General features: G+C 33.8%; 1 protein-coding gene across 1 annotated transcript in view; it reads left to right on the forward strand.

Moving 5' to 3' along the window:
- EYS (eyes shut homolog) overlaps positions 1 to 13,344 on the forward strand; it is a 704,807-nt gene that overhangs the window by 64,893 nt on the left and 626,570 nt on the right. Inside the window, exon 6 of the mRNA XM_058801756.1 lies at positions 600 to 759. Coding sequence (XP_058657739.1) covers positions 600 to 759 — 160 coding nt within the window. The remainder of the gene's footprint in view (positions 1 to 599; positions 760 to 13,344) is intronic.

Raw genomic sequence — 13,344 nt, forward strand, 5'->3', positions numbered from 1 at the left:
TCTTTGGTGGTCACAAGTACACTTACTCATGTAAAATGTTTGTATAGTGTGAATCTGGTATACCATTCCAGTGTTCTGAAATACTCACATACTGTTGGCTATAGTCTTTTATTGCCCTTGGAATGGGATTCAAGGCAAGCTATATTAATTATATTTGTTCAGAGCACTTGTATGAGTTTCACAGGACTCTTTTGAGAAGGTAATATAAGCTTCAGACCTCCCCCTTTCCTCTGAATAAGAATTTTAGTTTATTTTATTTAACAGGTAGAGTGTGCATGTATACAGAAACCCTGTAGTATGTTTTCTGATTACTGCTCTGTGACAGTATTTGTCTTGCAAGCTTTGTTGTCATTCACTACCCAATTTCTCCCTCATGTCTATCCCTCTAAAATCCTTTTCGGACACTATGTTCTTCTGTTCCTGATGGTATTTTTTACCCTTACAGCCAGTAATTATCTCACCATTTCCCCCAACTCATGCATCCTTTTTCTCCCCCAGTTTTTCAACAGATGTGGTAGATGAGTTACTTCCGCTTTGCATTTTCATTTTGAGTTTTCTGTGTTTGTTTTTTTTTTTGTTTGTGTGTTTGTTATGTCTAGTGCCTCTGTGCACCTGGATGGACAGGAGAATTTTGCCAATTTGCTGAAAATGCATGTTTAATTTACCCAAATAATTGTTCTGATGGAGCAACTTGCATTGATGTGAGTCAGCTGAGAGAACAACCTTTGTTTCAGTGTTTGTGTCCCCGTGATTTTACAGGTAAGGCATTTCCAAATCATGTAGATACAAATAATCTGGTTTCATTTCCTTTTAAATATTCAAATGTATGTATGCTGGATTTAAAAAAAAGGATAAAGAAATAAAGAAGTATTTGGAGAGTAATCACACCTCTCTGCATTTTCTGCCCTCTGCTGTGATGCCTATAAAATCTGAATGGAATTTACAGGTTACTTTTGAATCTTCCAATTAAGGTTACACTAATAACATTCTTAGAATAAGCTTTAGCTTCAGTTTAAGAGACAAAGTGTATGTCTACTTATAAAAGTTTTGCATGTGAGCTACATGTCTGATGTCTAATTATAGTTCCTGTATATCTAATGAATGAGAGAAATGGGATTCAGGAAGTTTGTTAGTTTTTATCAGCCTGTATTTACTCAGATAACTTTACTCAGCTTTTGAGCGCTGAATTCCACCTACTATTTAAATACCTTAGTGAACCACCAGTGATTTATGAAATTTAATTTGGTGTGGGATTAACTGATTCATTTTACTTAACTAAAGGCTACTCTTTGAGGTTCTATGTATTGTCAGTAAGTCAGTTTTTCAGAGGGGATTATAACCACAGTGTCAGATATTTGTTAGTGATGGACACAATTTCTTCAGCAATATTTCTCTTTTAATTAGATACAAAAGAAGCCAAAAAAGTAGCTTATATTAAACACACTGGTGTTTTGTTTTTTTTAAGTGGCAAAGAAAATAATTTCTGATTTTTTTCCTCCAGCTTTATCCTTTAAAAAGAAGCTCATTGAAGTTGGATTCTAAAATCCTTCACTAATCTTTGTCTAGAGAGGGAACTGAAAGAGAAGATTCAAACGTGATTCACTGCAGGTTTAGATAATATTATGGAGAGAGACATTAGCAACATGTACATCAATTTAAAGATAAGTGCCAGAAATATTAAGAGAACTTTAAAAATAACAATATGAAATATAGGAACAATGTTTATTTCTCAAAGAATGAAAATTAATCTAAAGAACTGATGTCAATACATGGAGAGAACAGATTTTAAATCTACTACCATTAAAAAAGAAATAATAGTTGAATAACCCAGAGTTTAATTATCAATGTTTCTTTTCACTTCTCCCTTATTCCCTTTAGGGTTTTATTTTTTCAATCTATTCTTTACTTTTTAAAATTGGTGTGACGCCTATAATTATGAATTTTTGAATAAAAGTAATGTTTCACTACAATACTTCAAAGTTTTGAGATAATTTAAGGTTTCTAGTGTACACTATGATCATGAAACAAAAGTTGCAATAAATGGCAATACATAGATGCAATTAATAGAATTAAACTTTGCCAAACACTGAGTCATGGCTGAATTCAACTTTGTTGTTCAAGGATATCTTTCTATGAGGCCAAAATTCTATTTTTGTGAATTATCGTTGTGAGGGGTTCTATATATTGTAATCGATTTTTTTCCACTTTTTCTGCTTTTTAATAGCCAGTTACTTCAGACTTGATCCATAGAAAAGTAATTTATACCTCTTTATTTTTTTCATTTATGTATTTAGAAAGGAAAGGGAAATGTAGTAGCAATTTTTGTGCATTTACTTGACTCTGAATTAAATAAGTTTCTGCAACCAGAAAAGCTATTGTATTTTCACATCTATTGGTTCTTAATTGTGTTTTTAAATTATAAACACTACAGCTGCAGCTTTTGCATTAACATTCAAATCATATTTGGAACAAACATCTTAGGGAACACAAAGTATGACATGATGTAATTCTCAGCTGTGAAAAATAGAAATTTGATTTAAAAAGTAATAAACCCACTTCAGTTTGGTTCCATACTCTTTAACAAAACCTCGTAGAAACTTGATGTATACACATGAAATTTTAAACTATAGATTTTATTTCTGTTTATATGTAAAAAATTTGATTCATTTCCTCAGAAAATAAATGTTAAGTTTAAATGCTCATAGAATAAAAGGTTATAATATATAGTTATTTTTGTTGAATAGGTGTCAATAATTTGGTGTTTTCAACTTGCTTCTACTGTTAGTTTATTATTTTCATTTTATTTTTTCTCTTTTCTGAAAGTGGATAAAACCTTTGACTCTACAACAGTGCTTGTAAGTAATATGTCTTAGGGCATTGAAACAATCCATATCAGCAATTTTTCAGGTCCTGCACAGTAGACCAATTGTCCTTGAATAAGCTTCCCCTAATTTATTGCTATCTTTCCTTGTGTGTAGAGCAATCATATTGGCAGGAATTGATTTGGCATGTTAGACACTTCATTCTCAATTCACATAAAGGTCATTTAATTTAAATAATCTTACTACTGCTAAAATAAATTGAATCCCAAGAAAACTTGCCAACCACAGTTTAAAGTACTACTTCAATTGCATACTTTTTCCTTATCTTAAAATTTTTTATAACACTCATTAAGATTGTTCATAGATTTATCCACAATTTATTTTTTTCTCTTTCATTGTTTTATTGAGACAGATCTTCTAATTCCTCCAGGTATATGGGAAATATATATAAACATGCTTTGATGGTGATTGCCCTAATGAACTGTGTAGGATACTTGAGTCAGTATTCTGTAGAAGAAATCTCTGGTGCCAGAATAACTAATGTCCCAGAGAATGAGCTATGGGATATAAAAGTTCCTACGTCTTTCAAAGCCTTGTTAAGGCAACATTTATTTTAATCCTTCTCTCTGGCCAAATGCACCTTTTAAATTCTTTTGTTCTCAAGGATACAGTGGTGACATATTTTAACCCTGGTGGGCAGTTAAGTATCAAACATCTGGTTGTTCACTCTTCCCCAGTGAGGTGTTGGAAAAAATCAGAAGCACAAAAGTAAGAAAAGTTGAGATAAAGATAAATCGTTAGGTCAAGAAGAAGCTGTTCACATAGGGGAAGCAAAATAAGAAATTCATTCAATACTTACTGCTAGCAGGCAAGAGTTCAGTCATTTCTAGAATATTTGGGGAAGATCTCTATTTCATGTCAAAGTACAGTGGTAATCTCCTATGTCTCAAAACTCAAATAGATAAAAGGAGTAGTACTTTTTTCCCACAGCTCTAATCCCTATAGTAAAGGTGAGCAAATAAAGGAATTTTTGAAGCATCATGGGAGGTAGCTATATCACAGGAGCATACTGGAATTACACATCAGTATCTGTCTCAGCAATAGATACTGCCACTTTAAGCTTTGTTCATTGCACTTTATATGTTATTGTGATTGTCTCTTCTGAAAGAGAAATGGTTAGGGCACAGAGATCCCAAACATCAATGACCATGTAGTGAAATAATGGAATAAAAGAAGTCACTTGTTAAGGGGTGCTACAGGAATTCACTCAGAATACTTATATTCATAGGTGAATAAAAAGGGAACAGCTTGTTGCTTTTCAGAACACTCAGTTTTTTATTAAAGAAGAAATTTCAGATAACTGACAGAAAGCAATATGAACAACCAAAGTACTTCTCATTCTAATCCTCTTCAGCAAATGCTCAGAAACCTTACCTGCTTTTTAAAATGCCTTTTAGGAGGTGTGTCCATATAGTATTAGTTAGGGTGAAAGGAAAATTATTTTAGCTAGTCTGTTCCTTCAAATTTGCTCGCAATGCAGGTCTCTCCCAAAGCCAGTAAAATTCCAAGAAAAAACATGAGTTACACTGACTGCATATCTCAGAAGGATGACATGTACTGAATTGGAAGGGACCACAAAGATCACCATGCCCAAGTCCTGGCTCTGCACAGGACCACACCAAAATCACACCACGTGCCTGAGAACATTTTACAAATACTTCTTGAGTGCTGTCAGGCTTGGTGCTGTGACCAGTTCCCTGGAAAGCATAGCCAAGTGCCCAGCCACCCTTTGGGGGAAGAACCTTCTCCTCATATTCAACCTAAACCTTCCTCAACATGTCATTCGCTTGAGTCCTGTCACTGGTCACCACAGAGAAGAAATTGGTACCTGCCCTTGTCTTCCCTGTGTGAGGATGCTGCAAATCACATGGAGGTCTCCCCTCTTCTGAACAGACCAAGTGATTTCAGCTCCTTTTCATATGGTTTCCCTTCTAAGCCCTTTCACTTTATTGTGACCCTTCTTTGGATGCTCTCCAACAGCTTTGTATCCATCTCATATTGTGATGTCCAAAGCAAAAACTGCACCCAGGACTCAAGGTGATGCCTCACCAGAAAGTGTGTTATAAGGACACTGACCTGTACTAAGAACTCCAACCTAAGATGATAGCAAGATGAATTACATGAAAACACAACAGTTTCAGTCCATCCAGGGCATTTGACAGTACTAATTGCAATGAAAAGATAGAGAAGTAAACAATGAAAAAATAAAAAGGACACAGTATCCATACTGGCATAATATTTAATATGAAGCAGATAAACTCCTGGACGATAAATGAAGACTAGGGCTAATGTCTGATGTTGTAGCATACTTGTAATTACTCCAAGCAGACTCTGATCTACAGTAGTTTAAGTCAACATTTTTACCTCAGGTCCTAATTTCCACACAAAATACTAAAGCTATTGAAACTTTGTGTTGAAAATACTTCTAATATTTTGGCATGCAGCAATAGCATGAACAGCTGAAAGACTATAAAAACATTCTACATGAAAATTCAAGGAGAAATGTAATATCAGTATTTAAGTTCTGCCTGCTTTTAAAATGGAACAAGATGCTCCCAGTGCAAGCAGATATTTATGAGTATGTTCGTATTTCCTAATAGTTCAGTTTTTGGTTTAATTTGCTGTGCGCAGTGTATTTTGCCCATTTGTGTAAGTAGGAATTTTAATGGAATTTTTGTTCATTAAGAATAGCTATGGTTAACTTAAAGATGCTGTTGTATTTTTAAGAAATATGGCTGTATCAAGGTCTGGATTTCTAAGCATATAATTAGTAAACTTCTAGACTAAAAGACATGCTTTAAAATACACCCTTAAACTTGGCATATGGAATTTTTCAGAGAGCTACATCTGCTCATGAACTCCAAAAATTACTTTCACCCATCTCTATCAACCTTGTATTTTTTAAGAGAAGAACAAGCTGACTTGTATTTGACTTTCTGGGACTATTAGCCCAGAACTCAAACTAAAGAAGAAATTTACATAACTGACTGAATATTTTAAAAGTAGCAAAGTTTTAGGGACATAGCAGGAGTGTTTCTTGTTCACAATGTGTTCCTGTGAAAGTCTGACCTCAAGTCCAGGTGCATATAACACAGCCTACCATTTTATTCTCCTGCTTCCCAGTTCCTACCTACCTATCATGCCTCATTTTACTAACTCAAAGATTTACCTGTCAAGGAGTTAGAACTGTGCTGATTTTATTTAGTTTGTCTGGCGCTTATGGGTTTACAGCTATTGATGTATATATTTTTCCTTTTATATTAATTTAGCGTAAAAATTAATAGGTTGGTTTTTTGGTTTTTTTTTTCTCTGTGGATAATTTGTAAGTCTCTTTTTGAGAACATCACTGCATAATTCATTCATATTCCCAAATATATAAATCTGCTGTTAGTGACAAGGGAAACTGTAGCTTTCTCTAAACATTCAGAGAGGTAGTTGGATAGACAGTGAACATGGACATAGCTATATATCACCCTGATAAAAACATCACATCATCAATAGGAAACACGAGTGATGTAGTCCTTTTATGCAAAATCAGTAAAAAAATCTTCTGAACAAGTTGAAGTGCTTAAAAAAGCTAATTTACTATAATAACAATAGAGACATTATTTTCTGCTTCTCATCTGAACCTGTGTTTACTCAGCCAAGTACACAATTTCAGATATTATCAAGGTACAAAAACTGTCAACAGCATTACAAATCACCTATCACACTAATGGGTTTAAAACGTGATAAGGCAGGCAGTGTAGATATAATTATAGCATGTTGAAAAATATATAATGCATTGGAAAGATGAATAATACTATAGTGTAGATCTAGTGACTGTTTTCATTACAAAGCTGATCTCTGTAGCTCTATTTTAGTTCTTTTAAAGACCTCAGACTTACATCTTTTAGCTTTGAGTATCAAATATCCTCTTTAAAGTATGGATAACCAGGTGAATCCTATATTGCTTCCTTTTTCTCAGACACAATGTACAATATCATTAGCTGGCATAGCCTACTCTATCTCCACTGAAGTTGGAATAATGTTAATCTATGAACTAAATAATCTAGACTTTCTTATGCTATATTTCAACCTTTGTGGTCAGTAGTTGCTCCTTCTATTAAAAAAAACCAAAAAACAACCCAAATGCATTCTGTTGAAATATGATATACAATACCATTTTGTTAAAGACTTAAATCATTACTTCAGCTGAGTAAATGATGTCTTTTATAATATATATTTCTTTTGTCAAATAAGCAGATTTCTTGGGCACTTCAGGAACTATCCTTTTTTTGGTTTTGTTTATTTGGGTTTTTTTTAACCGGATTCACATCAGAAACTTACATCAGCAACAGCTTCTAACTTTGGTCCTCACTCTGGGACACTCTGAATTACTCAGGTTTACTTTTTCTGCAATATACTTACCTCCATTTCTATTTACTGAGGCATCTCACTTTGCACATGTGTTCCTTCAAAATATTTGACTTCATTAGATTTGTTTTCATGATACCTTTCTCCTCAGCATTTGCAATCAATTTATTATAAACTCTATGTAGGAGGTTTACTTTACCTTTCAGATCAGAACAATTCAGATAAGAACATAAAATAATATTGAATTTACATCAGAGTGCTGCATCCTGTCCTATAGCCCTCAGCACAGAAAGGACACGGAGCCAGTACAGAGGACAGTTCTGGAACAATTCTCATATGAGGAAAGGATAAGAGGGTTGGGGTTGTTCAGCTTGGAGAAAAGAATCTGTAAATACCTCATTGAGGCCTTTCAATACTGCATTTTACCAACAACCCCCCCCCCCCCCCAAAAAAAAAACCCAAAAAACCCCAAAAAATAAAAACCAAAAAATCCCAAAAAACCTGGACAGGAGCTTTTTACAAGGGTCTGTAGCAATGAGAAGGGGTAATGGCTTTAAATTGAAAGAAAATACATTTACACTACATATAAGGAAGGAATTTTTCAGAATGAGAGCTGTGAATCACTGGACCAGGTTGCCCAGAGATGGGATAAATGTCCCATCTCTGGAAGTATTCAAGGACAAGTTGGAGTAACCTGAGTAAAAGATGTCCCAGCTCATTGCAGGAGGTTTTGACTAAATGATCTTTAAAGGTCTCTTCCAACCCAATCTATTCTATTATCCCACGATCAATCTTTATGTCACCCACCCAAATTTGGACTGTTGCCTCAGTGCACTGATATTTATCTTTACTCTGGGCTCATAAACTATTATCTTAATCTCAATCCAGAATACTTGTATCTAAATATTTAGGCCCAATTTGCCAAGGAATATTTTCTAAAACTTAAAAAAGCTTCACCTCCTCTCTGGAACCTAAGAGCGATGTTCAAGTGTCTTACAGAGAGCCGAGGGACCTGCAAGTATGGTGCTTTTTTATCCAGGCTAGGTAGGAATTCTCTTTCTGTAATCTGCCCTCTCTCAGTGGGTGTCTCTGAGAATGACTGTTCTATGTTATTTCATACTTCACTTAGGATGAGGGAAAAAGGATCAAGCTAGATGAAAATTCTGTGTTCCAGGCATGAAAATTGTTTTGCATATTCTCCTTGTAACCTGTTGTAGTTTTTATATGAACCAGATTTTTAATGAGACATATAAAGGGCACTTTGACCAACCAACAAAACAGAGAAACAAACAAAACCTTCACAAAAGAATAAGAGACTCTTTGAACAAAAGGTCTGCAAAAGACTTTGCCAAGAGATGAATCTTTATGACCAGATTTCCTTCTAAATCCTGAATGCAGCTAAGAGAAAGGACTGATAATCTATTAAATGGTCAAAAGTCTAATTTTCTGTTCCAGAATAATGAGTTCATTTAGGAGCCAAGGTTATTAAAATACATCTCAAACAAATTTAAAGACATTCTGTAAAAAGCAACTCAGCTAAAGACTGTGCTTAACCAACAGTTGCAGAAGAACTTTCAGAAAGGACTATTCCTAAGTGCCCTTAAATGATTAGTTGCATTTTAAACCAGGAGAAGGCAAAATTTTAACTGCATATTTTTCATTTGACTGTGTATAATTCATGCAGTAGTAGACAACTGCACTAAGTCATAAGCTGACTGTGGTCAGTGAAAGCTTTAAATTCAGCTCCATGTAAATAAATTATAATAGCTGGTAAATTTTGAGAATAAGCATAATAATCTTTAATCGAGCTGGAAAATATTCCTATTATAGTTTGTATCCCCTTAGTCTATGAAGCTGGGACAGTACCTATTGAACCTAGGTGTTTTATTTTGGCTCCTTTACCTATTGGACATGTATATCTTTATGTTGAAAATGTTATGTTGCTTTCCCAAAAAAGGAAATAGTTTACTAGAACATTGGCACATGATATAGTGTAAATATGCCTAACCACTTACTCCTAATCAAAATCTAATCGGACTTGGAATTGTTATCTCCAACCCCAATAAATTCTTGTTTTTCATGAGATAATGAAAACTATCTCCTTTATATGTTAATTAGCAAAGCTGTGTCATTACAAAATTATTATTGCATTGTTCTTGGGTTTACCTTATTTAATTTTTTTCTCTCAGAAGAATAACTGTTCTTTGCAGGGATTTGTGAAACACCATCCTAAAATGAAATACAAAGGATTTTGGTAGTAGAATACCAGAAAAAATATAATTAAACCTGCAAATTTCAACAAAATAAATATTTTTAGATTATTTTTCAAATACCGCTGTAGATAAATATGCTCCTTCTGATACCAGCTGCCATTTCAGATGGCTGTATAATTTTTAATTTTTTCATTAAATGCAGGGATATGGTAGTGATAATCAATGAATGTGCAATTTCAGTATGATGCACTTTAGAAATATAAAATGTAATAATTTAGTCTAAAAACTTTGGCTAGATTTCATCTATAGTTGGTGAGTATTTTCCAGTTTGGTGTTTCCTCAACCCACCTATAGCAAAAATACTTTCACCAATGAGAACAATTGTGACAGACATCTTTTGTGAAAAATCCTTTCTTTAGGATTTTTCTCTCTTCTGGGAAGCTGAGGCGAAAGGAATGTAAACAATGGTTATCTGCTGCTGTGGAATGCAACAGGTGCGCCTGTGATTGGCTCATGTTGCATATGTACGACTAAGGGCCAATCAAGAACCGAGCTCTCTCTGGGACGCAATCAGAAAGAGCTTCTTTATTGTTGATTCCTTTTCTATTCTTAGCTTAGCAAGCTTCTGAGACTTTTCTCTCTATTCCTATTAGTATAGTTATAGTGTAATATATATCATAAAATAATAAATCCAGCCTTCTGAACATGAGGTCAAGATTCTCATCTATCTCTTCACCCCTGAAAGACCCTTGCAAGCCCGGTAACAAACAATGATGTGATCCTTTCTTTAATGTTTAGCTGTAGATAAAATATTTCTTTTATCAGTATTCAATTATAGTCTGTTCTAAGGAGATTGAAAAAACACACATATTAATCTTAAATAAATCTTCATTTGAATATTTATGCTAACTAGTTTATAAAAGAGTTTTTTCTAATGTTGAAACCAAATCATTTAAGCTTGATTATTTGGCTGTCAGGCAGAACTTTGAACATCTACATGTGTGAATGTCAGATCAGGTTTTTATTTCTCATATTTAAAATACTTTTCTCATTCACTGAAATTAATTTACTTAGAAAACCACCTAGATTTATCTGCACAGTTCTACACAGGTCTAAGGGAAAATAAGGAAATATTCTGAATCCATGGAAACCTATCTAATGGTTCCAATAAATATTACTCTCAGTGGATTTAATGTATTTGAAAATAAATAAATAAATGTAAAGTTCCAGGAAGCGACATAAAACAAGTAATTTTTAAGTGCTTACAATGTCTGTACCAGGCTTTTCACTCTTTGATATCTTTAAGATACATGGAAAGAGCTGAGAATTTTAGAGGCCTCCACTCATATGACACCTTTTGGACTGAGTTCAGGATGAGACAAATCATACAACAGAAGTTGAATTTTTTATGACCAATAGTGCAATAGCATGGATGTAAAAGCCAACATTTCAGAGAGTGAACTTTAACTGTCCATGCTGTGCCAAAGAGCATATTTTTTGAAGTTCCTACTATCTTATTGGTTTCAATGGTTGAAAAGCAATGGTTCTATGATTATTTCAGCATGTGCACATGTATATACGTAGGCAATAAATCTAATTGGGTGTTACAACTGCCTTCTAAATCAGGGAACAAAAAAACATAGAAAAAAATCTTGAGTTTTAGCTTCATAAAATTACTTTGGAGAAAAAACATTAAAAAATAATTATGATACAATCCAGTGCTTGTGCATTGTGTTACATCATGTACTCTTTTTGTTTGATAAACTTGCTACCATGCAACATAGCAAATTAAAAATGTTTACTGTAGATCATCTCTATACACTCTTTATAAGCACACTGGTTATTAACATAGTTCCAGAAAAAAAAAGGAATAATATTAAATTGAGAGTGGAAGTACAAAAATAGACTAGAGCAGAATACAAAAATAGACTAAAGAAGATCACATAAAACTAAAAATATCTCTAGGAAGCATAAGTGCAGCCAAAGCCTGAGGGACTTCAAATTCTGTTTTATAGGTTAAAATTTTTGGGTGAATTACAAATGAAACACACTAGAAGTTCTGTCTTTACTACGCTGTGCTATACAGAATGGAACTGTGAGTTATATTCTTTTTAAGAACCCTCAGAGACATATGTGATAAAGTCAGACTTAATGGTATATAAGCCTCTAAATGATTTTCTTATGTTGAAAATCTTTGTTATGTGCAGGGTAGAAGCACACCATATATGCACGTAAAGCCAGAAATGTATTTGTGATGTAACTGAAATATTAAAATTTAAATAATTTTCAGGGCAAATCTAATTGCTGCAGGAAATGAGTGGTATACAGTTGCAACATAATTCATAATTTATCTCCCTTTTTATGATATAATTCTCACCCTTTTCCCTCCTCCAGGCTTTAAGGTCAATGATTTCATAGTGCTGCTGTTGGAAGCAGTGTTGCAGAATCTATATTCTTTCACTGGAAGGAATGGACAATCATACTGGTGGTTTCTTCTTCTTCTCCAGGATCCACTTGGGGTCATTTCTATTTGTCCACTTACACACTTTTTTTCATTGGACTGCAGTTCTATTTTAGATCCTAATTTACATTTTATGGTGGGTCTAAAGTATATTAAATAAAATTTCTTTGTGCTTTTTGTTAGCCTTCAGACCAGTTTTGTCCAACTAGAAGTCTTCATTCTTTAACTGGGCACTGGTGAGTTGCCTGTTGTTATGGGGTCCACCATCTCTGATCTCTGCAGTGTTCTTCACATCACATCCTGTGTCTCTGTTCTCAAGGTCTCTTGTTATGATACCAGCCCTCTATTTGTATACAGCACTGCATTAGGCTAGTAAATGCAATTGTAGTTATAATTACTACTTGTTCTTATTTATGTAAACCTATGGTTATTCCATGTAAAGATAAAAAAATCAAAGCAAATCAGAAGAAAAAAGCTATTGTCACAATTAGGCCAAGTAAAACATCATTGCAAGAAAATCTGATGACCCTCAGTTCTTGCAAATTTAATGCAAAGCTTTTGGTCTATTGCTAGAAAAAGCAGTGTTGTTCTGCAGGGCTATTGGGAAAAAAACCCTCAAATTACTTTTAGAATTTGTATTGAATTTGACATCTTTCCTTCTTCTGGTACCAAACTCTATTTAAAAGATTCCTTGTTCTACTGCTGTTTCTTCATTTCAGCAATGTCACATTTCAGTCTCTTTAGAATTGTTTGGTGAATTTTACCTGGATAAGGTTATTTGTGGTTATTTATTTAAGTACACTAGTAAGTTTAATTTCAGGTATAGACATAAGTACACTAATTTATCTGTTTTGTAGCTGGCTGGTATGAACCCCAGAGCTACGCAGTTGTTTTAGCTAATCATGGATTCTAAGCTAACAAATACACAAATGAGAAGTAAGGTATATTCTTTTAAGTTTAGTGTGTTAATGCAATTAAATGTCTCATTCCACCATACACAGATAGTGGAAGTTGGAAGCTGCATAAAAGGAACATAGAGAAATTACATGTGTGTGTATGGATGGAGTTAGAAAATCTAAAGATAAGATGGAAATTAAAAGAGCAAGAACCAAGGAGGAAAAGAAAGTGTCCTCTAAATATATTGGTGGTAAAAGAAAATTAAGGAAAATAATTAAAGAATTTAACTTTTAAGAACACATCCTTAGATAAATAATGTATAAGGTCATTTACAAAAATAAACATTGCAACAGTAGTTAATAAGTAGTCTTGAATCAAATTTTTTCCCTCCTCCTAATGTTGTAAAATTTCTTTTTTTTCCCCTTTGTTCCTTGGGCCTGCTGAACCTATTCCTAATAGAAGAATAACATGCTTAATTGTGCACAAAAAATCTTGTTTGAGTTCTCTAAGCACTGCATTTCTCAATTACTCAGCC

This window comes from Ammospiza caudacuta, chromosome 3 (genome assembly GCF_027887145.1).
Source record: "Ammospiza caudacuta isolate bAmmCau1 chromosome 3, bAmmCau1.pri, whole genome shotgun sequence".
Lineage (NCBI taxonomy): Eukaryota > Metazoa > Chordata > Aves > Passeriformes > Passerellidae > Ammospiza > Ammospiza caudacuta.